At 39.7% G+C, this 22,322-nt stretch overlaps 1 protein-coding gene across 1 annotated transcript in view; it reads left to right on the top strand.

Moving 5' to 3' along the window:
• The window catches only part of ryr2a (ryanodine receptor 2a (cardiac)), a 162,387-nt gene extending 141,366 nt beyond the window's left edge, over window positions 1-21,021 (top strand). Inside the window, 7 exon segments of the mRNA XM_087177253.1 lie at window positions 1,409-1,555; window positions 3,311-3,445; window positions 8,081-8,237; window positions 13,280-13,344; window positions 13,699-13,799; window positions 15,292-15,343; window positions 16,182-21,021. Of these exon segments, the coding sequence (XP_087033379.1) occupies window positions 1,409-1,555; window positions 3,311-3,445; window positions 8,081-8,237; window positions 13,280-13,344; window positions 13,699-13,799; window positions 15,292-15,343; window positions 16,182-16,277 (753 nt within the window). The 3' untranslated portion in view covers window positions 16,278-21,021.
• Window positions 21,022-22,322: the final 1,301 nt, after the last annotated feature.

The following is a 22,322-nucleotide window of genomic DNA, read 5'->3' as shown; positions in this document are numbered from 1 at the left end:
TGCCATGTCTGGCTCCATCACATGGATTCACTGTTGAAGTTCCTGTGCACAAATAGCAGACTTCCCAGAAATTGAATTACTATCAATGTAAGATTTTTAGAGGTTTCCATCAAACTCTTAACATTAAGTTTTCCCATGAAGCAGTTTTAGTTGTTTATTTAATTGTTAAATAATCAGTTATTTTATACTGAGACAATATCATATGTATTCTGTAGTGATGGTAAGATGATGCTTCATGAAGCACTGAACCAGTTCAGGAAAGTGGTTTGAGAAAAGGTTCATTTCTTGATTCTTCATTTTAACAGAGCGACATCTACTAGTCAGAATGTCAAACAGGCAAATACAAATGTTTGTATACTGCAACATATCAGTGTAAGAGAAATCATAATTGTATCTTTAGTCGAAGCAGAACTTTTATATTAATTAGGCTACTGTAAAAGCAATCAACATATGGGCTTAAAAAATATATTTAAATAAACATAAAGCCTCTATAATAATGTCACACTTGTCAAACTGGAGAAGTCTTTGTTTTCCTTCGTGGATCCGTCGCAAATACAAACAATCAATGTCTATCAAGTGTTAGAAACCATAAACTATGATATAATTTTTCTTGGAGGTCTGATGTCATGGTCACTCCACAATTCGAACCGCCACAAAAAGCAGTCACATGGTACAGACGAGAAGCGAGGCTTCACCTGTTATCAGTTACATCATACATCTAAATTGATATATGTGTCGGTATGACTCACGTAACATCACTTGTATTCCTTATTAACATTTCACACATGTTGCAGTTTACGTGTAATTATGGAATCATTTAAAGTCTTTAAACACTAATCACATGCCCAGTTTATGCATGTGTAATCATTCCTCCTGCTCACACTGGCCAATAAGAGATCACTTCCTAACATCCTGGTTTCCTTGTTAAGGTGTGGTGGAGGGAAAGTAACACAAAGACAGTATTTTGTACTAAAAATTCTGTAACTTTGCTGGGTATTCACTGGATTTATCTAACACAGAATGCTGTCGCCTCAAATTAACTTCAGACACAGGGGCGTCGAGTGGCGCAGTGGGTTGAGCAGGCGCCCCGTATGTAGAGGCTACAGTCGGCCCCGGTTCGAATCCTGCATCGGACCTTTACTGCATGTCATTCCCCCTCTCTCTGCCTCCCCATTTCCTGTCTATCTCTACTGTGCTATCATAAAGGCTTAAAAAATATACTTTAATTTTAAAAAATTAACTTCAGAATTGGAATGTATTTTTGCACTGAACAACCACATGATCTATTAATGTCCAGTATGAACAGGAGGAATGATTACAGCAAGCAAAACCTGTTCCAGTGCTCACATACTCACTGCAATAGACACTACAGTACCACGACTAACCTCTGCCCCCTCGCTCCCTGCAGTCCTTCCTGTATCTGGCCTGGTATATGACCATGTCCATCCTGGGTCACTATAACAACTTCTTCTTTGCTGCCCATCTGCTCGACATCGCCATGGGGTTCAAGACACTGCGCACCATCCTGTCCTCAGTGACACATAATGGCAAACAGGTAAAAACCTGCAGTGACTTGAGAAATGATTCATTTCTCTTACACTTGCTTTTGTTTATTTTATTGTAAAGTGATAAAATAATACATAACATAATTTCAAAAGGCTTACATTTGTATATACGGTGGCGATGTATGTTAACCCTTTGGAATTACTTGGTTTTCTTCATGAATTGGTCATAAAATGTGATCTGTTTTTCATCTAGGTCAAGAGTATTGTCAAACACAATGTGCTTAAGCTAATAACACACAAAAAATTATAACTTTTTATGTCTTTATTAATCACACCCATTAGACATTCACAGTGCTGAAAAAAAAAGTAAGTGAACCCTTGCACATAACTGGTTGTACCTCCTTTGGCAGCAGTCACCTCAACAAAGCACTTCCAGTAGCTGCTGATGAGACCTGCACAATGTTTATGGGGGATTTTTGACCATTCTTCCTACAGAACTGCTTCAACTCATATATTCTATACAGCTCCCTTGAGGTCATTCCACAGCATCTCTCACTTTGATGTTTATGGTCATTGTCCTGTAGCATCACCCAGCTTCTCCTGAGCTTCAGTAGGTGGACAGACACCCTGACAGTATCCTGTAAGAGACCTCGATAAACTTGGGAATTCATTTTCCCCTTTGATGATTTTGAGCTGTCCAGGTCTAGAGGCAGCATAGCCAAGAATGATGCTCCCTCCACCGCACTTCACTATGTTTTCATGTTGGTATACGGTGCCCCATTTACACCATATGTAGTGCTGCATGTTCTTTCCTCACAATTCTACTTTAGTTTCATCAGTCCACAAAACATTATCCCAGTAGCGTTTTGGAGTGTCAAGGTGCTCTTTAGCAAACTTCAAGCACACAGCAATGTTTTTTTTTGTTGGAGAGCAGCAGCTTCGTCCATGGTATCCTTCAATGGACATCCTGCCTGTCCAATGTATTGCATGTCGTAGACTCACGAACTGAGATGTTAGTCAGTTCCAATGATTCCTTCAAGTCTTTTGCTCTCACTGTAGGATTCGTCTTTACCTCATTGAAGATTCTGCATTGTGCCTTTGGAGTCATCTTGCCTACTTCTAGAGAGAGTAGCCACAAAACTAAATCGTCTCTATATATACACAGTTTGTTTAACTGCAGACTGACGAACATCTAAACTCTTTGAGATAACTTTGTAACCTTTTATAGTTTTGTGCAAATCAACAATTTTTGCTTGTAGGTCTTCATTCTGACCATTTTCCCCTGACCTCTGATTAATACACAATGACTTTTGATAATTTAGATAAATCCACACACACACACACACACACACACACACAATATCCAAAAATACAAAAGTCTGGATCCATACTATACACAATTATTTATTCACGTTACACATTCAGTTTCTGCCTTGTCATAAAGTAAAAGCTAGAAATTCATTATAACTTATTAATAATTAATTGTAAGTAATTAAGAGATAACAGACACAAGTGGTTTGCAAGCACTCATTTAGCCAGAGAAGATTATCATGGCATTTTTGATCACCAAACCCAAATATGACATCACTGCAGATATGTTCAACACATTTCATCCTTTAGTTTTTTTCTGAAAACTAGAGAGGCTCAACCGTTACACAAAACTCTTGACACATTATTACTGAGCTATCTGACATCTGTCCCTCGTAAAAAATAAAGTCTTTGTAGAAAAAAGCCAGTTGTCATTTTTCACCTGTGTGATGACTGTTGTACTGGTCAGATTTATCGTCTCTGCTCCTGTCTTCCAGCTGGTGTTAACAGTTGGGCTCTTAGCAGTGGTGGTCTACCTTTACACAGTAGTGGCCTTCAACTTCTTCAGGAAGTTCTACAACAAGAGTGAAGATGGAGAACTGCCAGACATGAAGTGTGACGACATGCTGACGGTGAGTATGAGGAGTGTCTCACTAAACATTATAGCCGCAAAATGCAAAACAACCCCCACCACCCCACTACCCCACCCCCCGTGGACTGGTTAGAGTTACATGTGAGTATAGTGACAGCATCAGAGAGATAAGCAGAACTAATATTATGGATAAGCTTGTAATGAATGACACCCCTGTATGGATGAAGGGTGTAGTAGTGGTGGTTGCCTCAGCAAACAGCAGGTAGCTGTATGGAGCTGGACAGCAGCTGTTATATGAATGGATATAGAGGTGGTGCTAGTCACAGGCAGTGGTGTTGGGGATGAAGCACTGAGATGTGGACCTGTTCTCAAGAAATGCTGGTGACCTTTTAAGGAGATAAGTTTAAGATTAAACTTATAGCTTATTTTAATGAAGACATGTACAGTTTGTCATCTACATGGTTGAGTGTTGGTAAGCATAAAGACCAGAGTTTAACTTCAGTGCTGTGGCCAGTGGCTCGCTGCTATTCTGCCTGATCATGTCAGTAAATCCTGTCTCATTGAAAGTAGTATCCTGTGCAGCCTGTCAGTAAAGAGGGTCCAGCTCCATTTATGGAGAGAAAGTCATGGGTCAGAGCTTCAGTCTGATGGTGTTCACCCTCGGGCTTTGTCTACGCTCCAGCTGAGCTGCTGTAGGATTACATGGTCATTTTTTGTCAGTTTCTTTTCCAGGCATCTGTTAGTTTTCCAGGAATAGCAACAGTCTGCATGACAACAAAAATTTATTTCATGCTACCAACCTGACGCTTTTATCATGATGCAGTTGAAGGCTCTGTTTGGGTTATTGCTTGGATTCATGATATACTATTGCCTCATAATGTCATCTGGCCTGGAAAATTAAAACTGGAAACTGGTTTTATGATACTGGAGCAGGGCAACTAGAGTATGCAATATAAAATGCAATTAGGATTCATCCTGGTTAAAAGTGGACCAGCTTTGCAATACTGGAGTTTCACCCAAAGATGGCTGCTAACTCACTAATTTCATCATGAACAGGTAATAATAGAGTGATATCAGGTTTATGCTGCTTTTTAAACTCTGGTGGTGTAACTCTTTACATTTGCATGTAGAGATGAAACGGTTACCGGAATCACACTATAGCACGGTAGAAATGCCAGATGGTTAATATTACCGTTTAAATTTCAATTATCACTATAACCGTGGTTGATTACTATGATTTATTTGACTCATGTTATGTTCTTTACGGATTCAACCAGCAACAGTCTCCCAGATGCATGCGTGGTAAGCAAAGTCAGTTTGTTATGTGTCAGTCATGACATGGAAAAGGCAGTGACAGCGCTGCTCCAGAGATTTTTCAGCTTTCTAATACTTTTTTACACCAAAGTTAGCGGATATAAGCAGGTTTTTTAAAAGCAAGTAATTGACTCCTTTTACACTTCCAGACGAGTTTGCCTTTCTGTTCTGAGCAATGTCACATGCACACTAGGGCTGCCACTAAAGACAATTTTTCTAATAATTAATCTATCGACTATTTTATCGAACAGTTGATTAATATAAATGATTGATTTTCCTCCAGAAAATCTAAATGACACTCTGGCCTGAATCAATAAGCCCAGACTCTGGGTTACACATTTTCTCAAACACACACTCAGTGTAAATTCTTAGGGAGCAGAAGACGGCTTTATGACTTTATGAGAGTATTTATAAGCTACAAGGACAAAAGATATTAAAAAGCTCCATCTACTAATTAACAGACACTTAGACATGAAGTAATCCTTCATGTTTGTGACTGAGCTCACTGTACGCCATAAAAAACACACAATCACACACATCACAAAATATCACTGGTTAAACAAGATTTATAGTGAAGGGATTTCAACTGTGATGTGCTCATCCTCCCAAAGTCAGACATTAACCAGCTAAGTTTATCTTCATCTTATCCATACACTTATTGATCCAGCTCAGACTACTACTGGTTCTTTTTTACAAAGAATAAATTCAGAACAGGATGTGAATTGATTGTTCTGGTTTGTCTCAGCCAGTTGCTCAGTTTACACCAATCTGCCAAGTTTTAAGATTTGTGGTAAACTAAAATAATCAGTTAGACTTACATACAGACAGCTTTCGTTGTAGCGTTTCCACAGTTCGCTATTACCTTAACAAGCGGCTGAGGAAACAGATGAAAACATCTCCTTTCTGTTTTTGCTTGTTGAACAGTTGAACACGTGGTTGGATAAAGTTCTTCTCAAAGTCCTTCTTAAAGGCCTTTTACTTTTTATTGCATTTACAGTAAAGTTCAGTGATAGCTGTCGTGAGCTCAATCTTCAGTTATCTTTACTTCACCTGGTTCCGTGTCTGGCGCAGCCTCTGCCGTGCCATTTGCTCCGTGTGTGTGTGTGTCTGTGTGTGTGTGTGTGTGTCTGTGTGTGTGTGTGTGTCTGTGTGTGTGTGTGTGTGCGCGCTGTGTACCTGCAGCCCCGCCTCTTCTGGAGAGCAGGGCAAAGGACAGAGAAGCATTGCAATGACAGATGATTTAGAAAATAAATATATGGCGGTTAATAGTGCCTGTCCACCACAAATAATCAATGTATTGGAAATGATTCGTCAACGTTAAATATTGACGTCAACATATTTTCAAAGTTGACGTCGTCGATTATGGGGACTAATCGCGGCAGCCCTAATGCACATAGTGAGCTGTTACCCGCTGGGCCTCTGTGTGAGACGCTTCGATCGATGATTGAGTGTTTTTAAAACTTATTTCAGGGCTGCATGTCACTCTTTCACCTCCGAGCGCAGAAGCCGCAGTGCTTCTGGTTTGACAGCACCATGCTGGGCAGGTGACGGGTGTGTCTACAGTGTTTGTGCTCTGAAATACGTTACAGCACGGTTAATAATAATAACAATAATAATAGTACATTTATTTTTCCTTTGATCACAGAGTGGGCATGCAGCGGGCAAACCCTTGTCCTCATCTGTGACACAGATGTGTTTGACATTTTATTATTTTAATGTTTAAATGCCAACATTCACTTGGTGAAATGATTCAGTTAGTTTTATATTACTTTTTAAACTTTTTCAGCTAATTTTAACAACACCGTGATAATACTGATAACCGTGATAATTTTGGTCGCTATAACCATGACACAGAATTTTTATATAGTTCCATCTCTATTTGCATGTTAGCCTAACAGGTAGAATCACATATAGGTTACCATTTGTCATATACGTCAGCTATGTAGTGTCAGTGATGGAGGGTGGACAAAGGTGAAGACAGAATGAATTACAGCTGTAATTCTGCTGTTCCTGCTGCCAAGCCATCTGAGAGAAATACTATATAAGGGCTCTGTGGTGTGTGTTTTCTGGGGCGGTTGGGGGGGGGGGCTTCTGTCACCCGGAAATTTCAGGACACACGCACTCTAATCCCCTGTAGTCAGTCACCCATAGCATTCCATAGAGTTCTTCTGTTTCCTATTAAGGGCCAGAGGTGGCAGCTCTGCGTGGTCCACACAGAGGTGACACAGGCTTAGTGGGATGGAGGGATAGACTGATGAAGGGCCCCTGCCCAAGGGAGGTATTTCTTTTTCTTTTCCTTCCTTACAATAACACTCAACAGGATGAGAGGATCTGAGCTGATCTCTCTTTTTCTGTTCACTTGTACCTTCAAATTCTTTTCTGTACTGGGCTTTCCTTGTCTTCTCCCCTCTCTCTTCTGTAGCTCTGTTCCTCTCTGCATCTTCCCTCTGTGTGCAGTATAAAGGATGTCCAGTGTTTCCCCTAGAGTTTTTTTCAGCAGCACTGCTGTTGTGCCAGTGTCCATGAGGATGCAACGCTGGCCCGAATTCATGCAAGTCAGAATAGCCTCAAATTAAATGACCTTAGAATCATTATAGAAAGGATTATTCATGATTGTCTTTAGTGTCTTAATTTACAGCTTTTTACTTTTATCTGTAGGAAAAAAAAAAATGCCACAACACAGAAAGTTACTCATACCATTTATTGAACATTAAAAGCACTGGACATGCAGGTAGTAATGACAAGCAGCTGATTAACAAGACTTCCTATGAATGAACTTTACATAGAAGCCAAAAAACATACTGTTAACACTAGCCTTTCTTGGGGAGATGTTTTCTAGGACTAACCCCCTTCACTTTTCCAGCAGTTTGGGAAACAACATATAACTTTTCACGGTCTTAGGAAGCTGACCATTCATCGCTTCACTGTCACTTTTCTGCCGATTGCACAATTACACACTGCACTATTCCCTATAGGAGCTACACTACTCTAATGTTACCTTTTACATAGATGTCCTTTGAAGAATGAGGAGAGTTAATTGAGGATGCACTAGTTAATGACTCAAAACAATTCCAAGATGACAGGTGTCCTAGTGCTCATACAGTTTTCTCACTCACGCTGACTCTTCTGTCTATTGAACTTGATTTTAAATATTTTTTTTTGTACATTGTTGCTCTGTTTCTGTTGGTTATATTACAAATTTCCTCTGTAGAAACATGCACAGAAGTCAACGTCACACTCCAACTCAACAAAAAATGTTTTGTATTACCTGTTTGATTGATCATTTTTGGCCTTTTGACATGAGCTTTTGTGACCCCCAACCCACCCCCCTTTCCTGTGTGTCTCTTGCCCCTTTCCACAGTGCTACATGTTTCACATGTATGTAGGTGTGAGAGCAGGTGGGGGGATCGGTGACCAAATTGAAGACCCAGCAGGTGACGAGTATGAGATCTATCGCATCATCTTTGACATCACCTTCTTCTTCTTTGTCATTGTAATCCTCCTGGCTATCATCCAGGGTGAGAGATCGCACACGTGTGCAACACACACACACACACACACACACACACACACACACACACACACACACACACAGACTGTAGTGTTCTGTAGGGTTTAGGCCCTCAAAGATAGCTCTTTTATTTATGTCAGGAAGTCATCTGAGACTAATTGTGATAACAAGCTTGTATGTGAGAAGACAGAACCAAGAAGAGAGTATATGACAGATCTTTTTTCATCAATACTTTTATCCCCAAAACAACACACAGAATGGTTTGCCTCTGTGGAGGGACTTGTTTTCTACGAATGCCTGAGTGAGGGCAGATTATTGCTTTTATACCCTTGACATCATGGAAGTATTGTTCATGTCATATCACTCATATACACAGTAAATAATGAATGAAAAGAAATAACAATTTAAATAAAGGCAATCCACATACCGGCACAGTTGACATATGTGTGCCAGGCTTACTTCTGTGCAAAAAAAATCTCTTTTTTTACACCTCCATACCAGTGATACCCAGAGCTGGATGCATTAAGTTTTCGGGTTGTCTGTCGGGCCATCAGTCCCATTCTAATGAACGAGATATCGCAGTAACGCCTTGTAAAAACTTTCACCTGGACTCAAGGATGAACTGATTAGATTTTGGTGGTCAAAAGTCAAGGTCACAGTGACCTTACAAAAGATGGTTTTGGCCATGTGAACACAAGATAGATAGATAGATAGATAGATAGATAGATAGATAGATAGATAGATAGATAGATAGATAGATAGATAGATTATTTATCCCCTAGGGGAAATTCATGTGTCCATTAGCTCATTGTTGATAATATTAATAACTAGAAAATTCCAGGGAAATTTTGAGTGCCACGGGGGCTACTGCCGGGATGAGTACATGATTTATTTTCCAGTGTTCAAAAGTCACCCTGATCATATTCTGGTTTTGAGAAATGTCTTGATATAAAAGACTCTGATAGAAAACAATGTCACATCCCTCCATCATGTATTATGTGGGAAATATCTCATATTCTGTGTTGTTTTTTTTAATAAAACAAGAGGCAACATGTCTTCAAACTGGCATTTAAAGGGTGAAAACTAATAAACATTTGGTAGGTTTGAGCAGAACTGAAGTGGTTTAAGAGATGTATGCAAAAAAAAGCAGAAAAAAATATTGATATATGATGATTTTATAGCATTTTCTTTGTGTGTCCTTTTTTGGACGCGAGGAACCCCAGAGGGTACAAAATGTGTTACCAGTGTATAATAGACCTGTAACAGTAACTGACATTAGATTTTAAAAATATGTCAAAAAAGACACTTTCCTGCAGAAGTCCATACCTTCAGCTGTAACACAGCCAAAATGATCAGCAAATCAAAAAAGAAAAGTGAAGAAAATGTCCAAAAAAGGACAGAGGGACCCCTGAGGGTTGATAAATCCCATGAACCGCTATATAAATTACCACTATTATGTTTTTTTCTGTGCTAACTTTAACATTACTGGGGAGGAGAGCAACGCGACTAGAAGTGACAGCGAGAGAGGGCTAGTAGCTTCTCCTCTCCTCTGTCTCAGCGGAGACCGTCACAACTTCATTCACTCTTTTAACAAAACAAAAAAAGCAACGAAGGAAGCAGTAAATGGACTTACATATTTAAGACCTAACTAAATGTAATTTAAGACCTAACATGCGGCTAATGTAAAGCTAGCGGAGCTTGGAGAGTTGGTTATCTGGTTGCTAGGCATGCACACTGAGAGTGAGACAGGTATTGCTGCCGGACTCGGCACCCCCGTTTAAATTTTGTGCAGACCCTGCCTGTCAAAGTTACATTTTATGAATCCCAACAACTATGTCTACATTTTGAGAAAGAATTATTTCCTTTCCCTATCTCCTTTTTACGGTTTGGCCAGGAGCTCCTCCACGGCTATTCTAGCTGTGGAGGAGTGCCTCGGAGCTGAGCACCCGTGGCACTAATTAGTCCGCTTCCTTTGGCTGAGGAGTTGTATAGCCTGATGGCAGTGGGAACAAAGGATCTCCTGAACCTCTCTGTTCTGCAGTGCAGTGAGATGAGACATTTGCTGAAGCTATAGCTGCTTCTCTGTCGTGCCAGAATGTTGTGGAGAGGGTGGTTGGTATCTTCTAAGATGGCCTCCATCTTACACTGCATGCCTCCACAACAGTGAAGGCCATCGTCAGATCTCTGTACTCCTCTTCCTGCCCGTTTCTCATACGTGCCACAATAGCTGTGTCATCCGAGTATTTCTGGATATGGCAGGAATCAGAGTTGTATTTAAAGCCTGCCGTATACAGCATGAACAAAAACGAAGCCAGAAGAGTCCCCTGTGCAGCCCTAGTGCTGCTCATCACTGTCCCTGAGACACAGTTACCCAGCCTGATGTACTGTGGTCGTTTTGTCAGGTAATCCACAATCCAGGATGTGAAGCAGAGATCCACCACCATCCTTTCCAGCTTGTCTTTAAGGATGGGGGGTTGGATGGTGTTAAATGCACTTGAGAAATCAAAGAACATAATCCTCATGTTACTATCTGGCTCATCCAAGTAAGAATGGGCCCGGTGGATCATGTAAAGGACGGCATCATCCACTCCAATATGTTCTTTATAGGCGAACTGTAGGGGGTCTATTGCATGTAAGACCTGTGGCCTCAGAAGGTGGAGAAGCAGCCGCTCCAGAGTCTTCATGATGTGAGGGCCACCGGTCTGTAGTCATTTATCTCAGCCGGTCGTCCTACTTTATGTACCGGAACAAGACATGATGTTTTCCACAGGACCGGGACCCTCCCTGCTTGTAGACCTCTTCAGCTCCGCCCTCCCCTCCTCCGCTGTAAAGGACAAGAGACTTGACCCCAGTGTGGAGGGAGTTGCAGCTGCAGTGTCCGATTGTGGAGGAGATGCCGTAGGAGAAGCTGCAGCTGAAGCAGTGGGAGAGAGAACAGGTGAGGCTGTGTCACACCTGTTGTAGAACAGGTTGAACTCATTTGCCTTGTCCACATCACCTGATGTTGTGGCTGTTCTTCCCTTTATAGCCAGTGATGGTCCTCACCCCCTTCCACACCTCTCTGGTGTTGTTGTGCTGCAGCTTCCTCTCTACTTTCTTTTTGTAGTCCTCCTTTGCCTGCTTTAATCTCCTCTTCAGCTCATGTTGCACACACCTGAGCTTCTCCCTGTCTCCATCCCTGAATTGAGGAGGATCTTGATGTTACTGGGGATCCAGGGTTTGTTGTTTGGAAAGCAGTGTACGGTCCTTGCTGGTATTACAGTGTCCATACAGAAGTTAATGTACTCCGTGGTACATTCAACCATTCTGGCAAGGTCAAGATCCTTGCTTTTATCATTTTCCTGTGACTCCGACAGTACATTCCAATCTGTGCACTAAAAACAGTCTTTTAGAGACTCACTGGCCTCTTGAGTCCAGTTCCTGAATGAGCAGGTGGTTGCAGCCTGCCTCAGTACACCTGGCTTGTAGACAGGCTGAAGAAAACCAGATTATGATCTGATCTGCCAAGTGGTAGAGCTGAAGCAGTGAAAGCCTCCTTGACATTTACATACAAACGATCCAGTGACGTAATTTCCCTTGTGGGACAGTCAACATACTGAGTGAAGCCAGTCAGGTGAGAGGTGAGAGTGACATGGTTAAAATCCCCTGATATTGCAATGAATGCATCAGGGTGCTGGTTCTGTACTCTTGCAACAGTCTCGTGAATGAAGTCACACGTGACTGCAGACTCTGCTCGTGGTTGAATGTAAACAACAATGGCGACGATGTGTGAGAACTCCCTCAGTACATAGTACGGTCTAAGACCAACTGCCAACAGTTCAATATCCCGACAGCAGATCTTCTCCTTCACTGTGATGTGACCGGGGTTGCACCATCTATTGTTCACAAGCAGAACCAGTCCTCCACCTTTATTCTTTCCACTTGCCCTTGCGTCTCTGTCCGCTCGTACTGCACTGAAGCCGGGTAAATCCACACAACGGTCGGGACTGTTGTCATTTAACCAGGTCTCCGGGAAACACATGACACTATACTCACAATATGCTCGCTGGTTCTTCACAAGTGCCTCCAGTTCATCACACTTGGTAGCCAGGGAGTTGACATTTCCCATGAGAATAGAAAAGGCTTATATATCCATCTCCTAGCCTTTAGCTTAGCCCGGCTCTGCATCCACGGTACGGCTTCTTCAGCTCAGCTGGTATGGGATGTTTAACTCCAGATCTGGTAACCTTTAAAGCCAGGAGTTCTTGGCCAAAAAATATAGCAATAAATAAAGTATCTATCTATCCATCTATCTTGTTGCCAGTGCATCATTTGAAAGGGTTACTCATCAACAGAATCCCTTCACATTTGGCACAAATTTCCAATTGGACTCAAGGACGAACTGATGAGATTTTGGTGGTCAAAGATCAAAGTCCCTGTTTAAAACATGAACAAAAAGTGTTAAAACACGTTTTAAGCCCTAACTAAAGACTCACACAGCAATTATGACAAAATTTCACACGAATGGTTAATATTTTATACTACTCTGGATGAACAGGGTTGTAACCTGAGTGGCGAGGGCAGACAACCATGAAGCAATAAAATGCATTAAACGCATTTAAATGTAACATTAAGTTTACCACAGGGTTAGCTATGTAGTGAATATGTTTGCACATTCTCAGGTGAGGTGTAAAAATGGGTGAGACCAGGAGCTTTTTAGACATGTTTTAGACACTTTTAAAAATGCCCATAAAATATTCTACATGAAGCATACATTTAAACAGATATTGGACTGTTTTTTCTGGTGGCCCCGTGCATAGCAGCTTATCACTCTGACACTCTGCCAGTGCCCTGGTTGGCTTTCCTAACTAGGATCGCGCTCATCATAATCTACTGTATGTGATGTACCAACTATATATGACTAACCCCACACAACCCCACGTCAGCCTGAATAGGAAGAGTTTCCAAGTGGTTCTGATGATTGTGGCAGTTGTGGCAGTCGTGATAACGTGAGTTCAGTAAAACCAGCTGGTTTCACCCGTTCACCATTTGTGCTCTTTGGATTTCTAGGTTTGATCATTGATGCATTTGGAGAGCTGAGGGATCAGCAGGAACAAGTAAAAGAAGACATGGAGGTAAAAACATACACACACATACACACACACACACACACACACACACACACACACACTATGTAGCATTATACAGCTATGCATGACAGTATAAAATAATAATATATGGCAATACACTCTGCCAGTCCCCACCACCACCACCACCACCATTCCACAGCACCACCACCACTACCACCACAACAACACACATACTGTACACACACACATACACACACCCAAAACCCCAAACATCTGCATGAAGTCCAGATGTAAGCTACTATTTTCTGTAGTGATCACAGATAGACAGACGGATGGAAACTGACAGGCACATGTTTTGGATAATCACCATCACTCAACATTCCCATGTTTCTCTTCCAGACCAAATGTTTTATCTGTGGAATAGGTAACGACTACTTTGACACAGTGCCACATGGCTTTGAAACGCACACGCTACAGGAGCACAACTTAGCCAACTACCTGTGAGTACATTAGTTTGTGTGTTTGTACACACAACAAGCACTTTATTAGGAACAGCTGTGCTCCTGCTTATTGTTATTACCAATATTCAGTGGTCTCCCCAGTCTCCAGAGCTACATCCAGTAGAACACCTCTGCGATGTGGTAGAACAGGAGATTGGCAGCATGAATGTGCAGCTGACAGATCTGCAGAAATTATGTGATGCAGTCATGTCAACATTGAGCAGAGTCTCAGAGGAAAGTTTCCCATATCTTATCTTATCCCATATGGGATCCATGACAAAGAAGTGAGGCTCTTTGAAAGCAAACTACCAAGTGTTGGTATGGTGTTCCTAATGAAGTGCTCAGTGAGTGTGTGTGTATGTGTGTTCTTGTGCTAATTAGTGTTTTCTAATAATTATTTTTCTAATTACTTGGTATTTCTTCAGCTCCCTTTAATGAAGGTAGAATTACAAAGAGACATAACTGAACTGTTTAACATCTCTATTATAGATATTATGTCTGCACTGTCTAATAGCATTGGGTTCTCATTGGTTTATAACGACTCTGTGACTAATCATTAAACTCTAGTGTGGCTGTTTGAGGTTCATTATACTCACGTAATAAAGGATTGAGCGCTGTCCCCGACTAGTATGACCAGTAGTTGTCATGGTGATGCTCCTTGTATTTACTGCAGTGTGACTTTGATGTTTGAATTGGATGAAATAAATGAAAATAACACTGCAGAATATCAACAACAACAACATCAGCATTGATTTCTGCTAACATAACCTAATTTTTAAGTTTTATTTTTCTGCTTCATTCACTTCATTCTCTTGATCACTGTTCTCTCTCTCACTCTCTCCCTTGTCCTTTTAACAACTATTGTAGTTCCTAGTTCCTCCAAGTCCTTCATAAGGTTCCTAATCCCCTGGGGAAGGACATGCGGTAGAAATGGCTGTATGTGGCCACTCTTTCCTGTGCTAATATTTGTGTTACAGTTATTGTCAGAATAACTCTGTCATTTCATGGAAAATTGGCAAACACAGTTTGTATCCGACAAGAAAAAACAAAAATAAGATTTCTCAGATGTGTGATTCCTTACTCTGAGACAGAACATTTCAGAACAGGTAAAGACAACCTCTCAAAACGAAAATAAACTTGTTTGGAATGTTTTGTCCTCCCCCTTAAGAAAATGAAAAAGTGATGCTTTAAGGTTTAGTTTTTCTTCAGGTTAGGATTACTATCTGAGTTTTGCATTTTAGAATTAAGATCAGGTTTAAGGTGATAATATCTAAAATGTCTTATATTTTGTGTAATTCTTGCTTTTCCCAAATTAAGGTAAAGGACTCATTCCAACATCATCAGAGCTTCAAGCTTCAGTGTTGATACTGAAGTAGTAGCAGCCACATTGTATTTACCATCAGGCACTGCTGGTGTGTGTTTATGCATGTTGGCTGTATGTGTGAAAATGTTTGTGGATATGTTTTTCTAATGTGGTGTGTGTATGTTTCAGATTCTTTGTGATGTATCTCATTAACAAAGATGAAACAGAGCACACAGGCCAGGTAAACCAGTTAATTTCCTTTTGGTCTCAGTAAGTAAACAGTAATGAGGTTAGTACAGATCAGCTTCAAAGTTTATGCCACTGGTTCTGATCTTTGCAGTTAAAACCTCAGTATACTTCAGACAAAGTTCTTGTCGGATCCTTTAGTTGCACTGTTAAAACTACAACTTCTATTCTTCAGCATAAATAACAATTACAAGCTCTTAAGCCTTAGAAACTTAAATTATCAGCATTTAATTTCAGAAATACCCTGATCAGTTCATTGCTGAATGATCTTGTGGGTGAGAGTTAGAGCCCAGAAGATGATTAAACCCTTGTCTCACTTGTAGTTTATGAATTTGATTTATTCATGTGTTTGTGTTAGCTTATAGATAGTTGTTAGCTAATGCTAGCTAAACTGCTAAAGTGCAGAAGTTTTCTTTCTTGTAGTGACAGGTACTGTGGAGTGGAAGAGGACTGATTTACAAAGACAGATGTAATCAGATCTGTCACAAACAGATGCATAGATGTGAGTTTAAACGAAAGTGTCTCAAATCTCATCAAGATTTTATCTGGACATTGATCATCTTTGATGAGAGGTAAGAGAAAGAGTTGTTATTTGATTCCTCATTTCTCGCTCTCTTCTTGACAACAGGTTTGGCTGTTCAGAGCTGGCAGAATCACTGTGGTCGCATGACATTGTTTGAAGCATACTGAGGCCATTTTTGGTTCTGTATTTGAAGCTTACACTGCTGGTACTAACCTCAGAAGTGGACGATGCTGATAAGTCAAATACATGCAGAAAAATGTCATACATCATGTAAACCCTTCCTCCCTCCTCTCATCTGTCTTTCTTTAAGGAGTCTTACGTATGGAAGATGTACCAGGAGCGCTGCTGGGAGTTTTTCCCTGCTGGCGACTGTTTCCGGAAACAGTACGAGGATCAGCTCAACTGATCTGTTCTTGGAGCAACAGACTCTTCCCTTTCACACTGTCACCTGTGGCAATCTGCCTTCCCTCTACTTCTCCTTCAGACCTTTCATACTGCTCTCTGAGGAGCCGACAGGGTCTACACTCTGCTCCACTTCCCAGTGCAAGAGGAACTACATCTGCAGCCTCCTCTACAGGCCCCACCCTAAGCCTTCCTCCCAGTTCTTCCTCATCCAGACAGTCAACTCTGCCAGCTCTGCCCCTCACTTCCAGCACACTTTGTTTGGAATGCTTCTAAAACTTTGTACAGAGAAAATATCAGATTATATGCTGTACTATAGGTTTTTGGTTTTTTGTTTTTGGCTCAGATGATGACTTCTTTGCTTTAACTTATTCTACATTCACAGTAACAAGCAAAAAATACAAAAGGAATAATGGAAAAAGGGGAAAGGGAAGGACCCAAAGATGGACAGACGAAGAGATAAAGAGAATTCTTCCTGAAAGACTCTCAGGACAGTGATGAACACAGAAAACATTACAATGATGTTTACGACTTTTCATGTGTACAGTGCACGTTGTCTGTAGGTACAGGGGGTGGACGCTGTAATCCAACACAAGAGCTCTGCAATAAATAAATCTGACCTTAGAAGCTTCCATGGTCAGCGATCAAGACAAATTCTCGCCTACAAGGAGGCAATGATTTGATTGAACTCTAAGGTCACTGTTTCAAGGCTTTTTAGTTTTTGGTGCATAGTGGGGAGATATAAGGTTCCTCTACATAATAATATAATCCAGCACACCATTAAACTACAGTCTCCTGAACTACCACAGAGTTGAATTAACCTCTTGAGACACAGTGTCAATAAAAATCTGAACAATCTGATCTTCACAAATTGGCCTATTGTACTGGACTGAATTTAAGTACAGATGTTAATACTGAGTCCACACCTGTACATGCCAACACTGTGTGTGAAGGGCTCTTCAAATGTTCATCTTTGTTAGCAACATGATCAGCAAAGTCCATTTTGTTCCAGAAAGCTGAGTGACATGGAAATTCAGCTGTAGTACGGACATCTACGAGACTCAGTCCTCCATCAGCTCTCATCAGATCTTTTATTGTAAAGATAAGATAAGTAAATGTCCCCCAAACTATGCTTTCAAAATGGTTGAATCCATTATTGACATCTGTGGGAAATCCAAGTCCAACGCTCTTGTCCAGACTGATATCTGTGGACAACTACTGGTCAGACAGTATGTCTGATGCCACCGTCAGGACAAGAGTAGCTAAACGGTCAGCAAGTTTGTTCTTTCCTGTTCTTCAGCATGGTGTTGAAGAGACATCAAAGTCTCTGGGTGCCACTGGAAGGACTTCAGCCTGTCTTCTTTTTTTTTAATGAATGCTACTCCACTAGGGCTTGCTCGGTACATTTGTTAATCAAATGATGTAGTTTTATGAAAAGCAATACCAAAGCAGCAAAAAGGGATTTATCGGTGTGAAGCTGCGTACGATGTGTGTGCGTGCCTGTTAGCCAAGATAAAGAATCAGTGGAGTAACTCTCAGTTAGGTTTCTGAAGTAGGAATGCACAGCAAGGGCAGGCTGACGATAGATGACGGATGAGTGGATGAAAGAAGAGGGAGGGGGAGACAGGAGGATACAGTGCCTTACTAAGCCAGGAATGAGCTATGCACACTGGGGGAGGAGGGAGGAAGGTTGGATAGCTTCACATAAAGGTAAAGACATGAGGATAACGTGGAGCTGAGTGATGAAATGTTTATGAAAGAGAAATGTGAAGCACTAAAGAAAAATAGAAACAGATGGAAGATGGATGGAGAGGGAAATGTCATCAGGACTTTGTCACTGGAGACATAAAATGACTGGTATGACCTGAGTAGAAATATCCACATTTGAAATTTCATTTGTGCTTGCTTTCTAGCTTTATGAATTTCAAATGTATGAACAATTTTAGAAATACACAACTCAGTATGATTTAATGAATTCTGTTTTGTTTATGCAGTACTAGAGGATCTTTAAGTTGCCTTGCAGAGTTCAGTTTGAAATGACAGCAGCAAGTGGGGACCTTCAAAAGCAGGTGTAAGTGGAGTGTGTCACTAGTGGTAAATACACCTCCAATGCTGTCCCACTCGTCAAATGGATGGCTTCTTCCTTTAACAAAAAAAATTGAATCAATTGCCAGTCAATGAGGTCCACACAGCTAATCTAAGTGACTGATCCAACAGCCCTGTAAGGAATCCTCCTTCATCATAATGTTCAGTTTTTGTTGAAACTGTTTCAGGTGATTTGTTGAGTTATCTGTGTGATCACTGTGGAGGCTGCCCTTTGTGCTGCTGTTGAACTGTGTTGTGCTGCACTGAGGTTCTTCTAATAATTACTGATATTAATGGGTGGACAAATACTAGAATCACCTCTCAGTATAAACAGATCAACAGCAGCCTGTGGTAGGATTTACTGCAGAGCTCTTGGATCAGGTTGTGTTAGCTTTAGCTTTAGCTTTAGCTTTAGCTTTAGCTGTGTGTGAGAGTGTTTGTTGCAATGCTTTTTCAGTCAGCCATGGAACAGCTACATGTATGTGAGGCTGTTCCAACAGCATCAATGCTTTTCATGTCACTTGCAGGATTTCATCATTTACAATGCTGGAATGCTGAAGATGAATTCATCTTGTTAGCTGAGCTTTGTTTAAGTACACACTGCTGCAGACACACACACTGTATACACTCTGTCTCATGCAATACATGTATAGGAGAGTCACCATCCAGATACAGAAATCAGCCAGTTCAATACTTTGGAGTGTTTGCTCTCTTATTTCTGTTTGGTATTGTAATCATTACTCCCTGACTGTAAAGCAGGAAATGAACTGGCTGAGTTTAGAGAGGAGGAGAAATCTTCCACAGACTTCCACAGTCTGGACCTTGTAGGATTTGGGTCAGAACGCACACATAAAGGCCAAATAAATGATAACATCAGAAACTAAATCATTTATTTCAAACAGAATTATTATCGGACTGAAGTTTTATTTATTACTTTATTTTTTTACTTATACATTCTTCATTAACAGGAATCGTGTGTTGAATGAATGAATGCACAGAGCTGGCAAATGATGTTCAACAAACATGTCCAAGAAACCTTTCAAATAAGGACTGTTCATCCGCTGTCTTTCTTTTCTTTTCTTGTGATGATCTTATGCAATACAGCAAACAGAGTTACTCTTTTTGTATGAACATTCTCCAAAAAAAAAGAAAAAAATAACTATCTCAGAAAAAAATGCCATTGCATGTTTATTATGCGGGTTTAATGAACAAGTATAACAATGACACTGAATCTGTGTCACCCATAAATTGTTTAATAAGATTATTTAAGATGAATTAAGATTTCTGTGATATTGTATTTATGTGTTGTGGGCTTCATTGTAACTCTTCAACTAATTTGCCACAACTGCATCCCTTTGAAAAAAAGAATGTGGCTCCAGCTTTTTTTCCATCTGAACCATCTCTGTTTTAATATACTATGAGTAACAGGTTAATTTAAGTATCATTTGGCTTTAAGCTCAAGCAATAGCCCTTCAGAGAATGTGTCGGAGATGACTGACCATTGTAAAGTACAAACAAAGGCCAAACAATGAGCTTGCTTAACTTTGTCTCAGATTTATTTTTAAATTATGTATTTATTGTTTTATTAGCTTTTTTTATTATTTTTTTTATTTACTTAAATAATGGTAAGGAAATAAAACAAAGGTTGTTCTTGTTAAGTTAGTTCACCACTTAATCTTAAAGGTGCAGTACATAAGTAATATTTTATTGCCTCTGAACAAAACCACCTTCACATACATGCATGAATTAACATTTGATTGTGAGGTAAATTAACCTGTCAGTTTTTCACCTCAGTCAGTTTGTACATGATGTAATGTCTGAAGTGCTGTAAATCAAATTCAATACTGAGTTTTCTCAGAGACACAGGGTGGAGCAGAGGCCATCTTTACGGATTGCACCTTTAATGTTAGGTGAGAAAGTGTGAGTGTTTGACATTAAGCGATGATAACACGGTGGATACAGTAACAGTTAACCAGCTACTATGGGTCTTATGTATATAGCATTGCCCTCATTATACAATGCTGATGTCATGGTTTTTTTTTTCATATCAATACACAGCAGACTGAATGATGTCATCACTCAGTGGTATGTTTCTCATGTAAAATAAATCAATATTTTCCATATTTACCACCGAGGGGGCATGTTTAGTTTGCCACACAGTAGGCTAATGATAAGTCTGAGACATAAATATGTAAAGAGGGACTAAGTCTATGAGTAATGAATCGATTTGCATGATTTTGAAAATAAAACTTTATTAACTTGTGAAGAGCAGAATATTCTTAATTCGACATTTTAGAATTTATTTCTGTTTTGTGGTCATTTTTCATACAGAACATACAGTTACACACAGTTACTGTTATCTAAACCTGCACGTTACACACCAGGTTTCAGTGGTAATGCAATTTAACCAACTCACCTCTGACAGTCTCGATAAACAATAAAAGCTTCATGAAGCAAAGATTTCTTGCATTATGTTTAGGTCCCATTATTTTCAGCTTTTATTTTTGAAATGTGGGAAATTATCTGTTTATTTTGAATAATAAAGATGTTTTAAAGTTTATCATTATTTATCATTTGCTGCAAAATCACTGTAGTTGTAGCCATTTATTGTTTTCCATTTTCTTGTGCTACTAAGGTGCATAATTAAAAAATAATCAAACAAATTCTCTCTTCACTTTTTATCAGTGGAAATATTCAAAGATGTGTTAGCTAATGGACATGTTTGAAGTGAATGTTACTTTAATAATCTATTTTTCAGTGTAACTTGATGAAGCTATTTGTATCCGTGAAATACACTTTATGCTGGAAGTGAAGTGTCTGTGCTGGAGGCTGGTCACTTCATTTTCAGTGTTAAACTGGTGTCAAATTGGTGTCAATTTAACTGCTCACACAACATACATATAATATTTGAACAATGTACTTAAATTTAATCAACTGTACATCCAAAAAACAAGTAAATCTGGACCTACGCCAGATAAAGGCTGCATAACTGGTGGAACTACAAGGTTTTATCAGAGAAAATATACAAGTTTGAAAGTTTGATATAATATAATTGATTAAACGTTAACATCATTTTCAGGACCAGTGGAAGGAGCAGTTTAACATCTGACAACCGTTTAGATGCATCACTGAAAAATGAACCAGACAAACAACCGTCTTAGGGAACAAGCATGATGTGACTCGATATCAATAAATAAATAAATGAGTACACGTAGTTCAAATGTCAGCAGAAAATGTAAATGCATGTAAAACACATAATCTGAGCTGAATAACTTACTGAGCCAGCCAAAATCACTTGATTAGCACCAACCAAAGAATCAATCAAGCAATTGTAAAGTAATCAATCAAAACTTCGTCATAGCAAGAATCAGAGCTAGGCAATAATCACTCATGCAAAATATGAGCAAGTCATTATCTTTGATTAATCTGCGACCACTTAGGAATTTGCTATCAATCATGAGCAAGCTAAACATGTAAAAGTATTCAACCATAAGCAGATTAAAAATATCAAACTATTTTAAAAAATCACTAGAAAAAATGATAATGATAATAATATTGATAATGTGACCTGATCAGTTAATCAATTAATGTATGAAGTAACTATGGGTTAACATCCATTCACTGATGATCCATTAATGACATTAAGTCTTAGTAACTTGATGTTTGTACTCTTATTAGAAACATTTACACAAACTGCATTTAACCTGTTTTTATATTTTTCCTCTTTCAGTAAATCAACATTTAAGTTTAGATGTTTAGTTTTTTCTTGTTTTTTTTAGTGTAAATTTCATATCATGCTCTCACTCATTGTTACCTAATGTTACAATCACCTCCATCCACACATCAATGCATACAGCTAAATTGGCTCATGCGGCTGCAGACACGATAGCTGCTACCGGTTTGCTTTATAAACATGGCAAACTGCTCAGCCTCAATCATCAGATACAAGGACTCACACAGAGCC

The sequence above is a fragment of the Seriola lalandi genome, unplaced genomic scaffold (genome assembly GCF_002814215.2).
Source record: "Seriola lalandi dorsalis isolate HSWRI2012SDOR001 ecotype SW California unplaced genomic scaffold, Sedor1 jcf7180002054585, whole genome shotgun sequence".
Taxonomy (NCBI): Eukaryota; Metazoa; Chordata; class Actinopteri; order Carangiformes; family Carangidae; genus Seriola; species Seriola lalandi.
The sequence above is the reverse complement of the archived record's forward strand: the minus strand, read 5'-3'. Positions and strand labels throughout refer to the sequence as shown.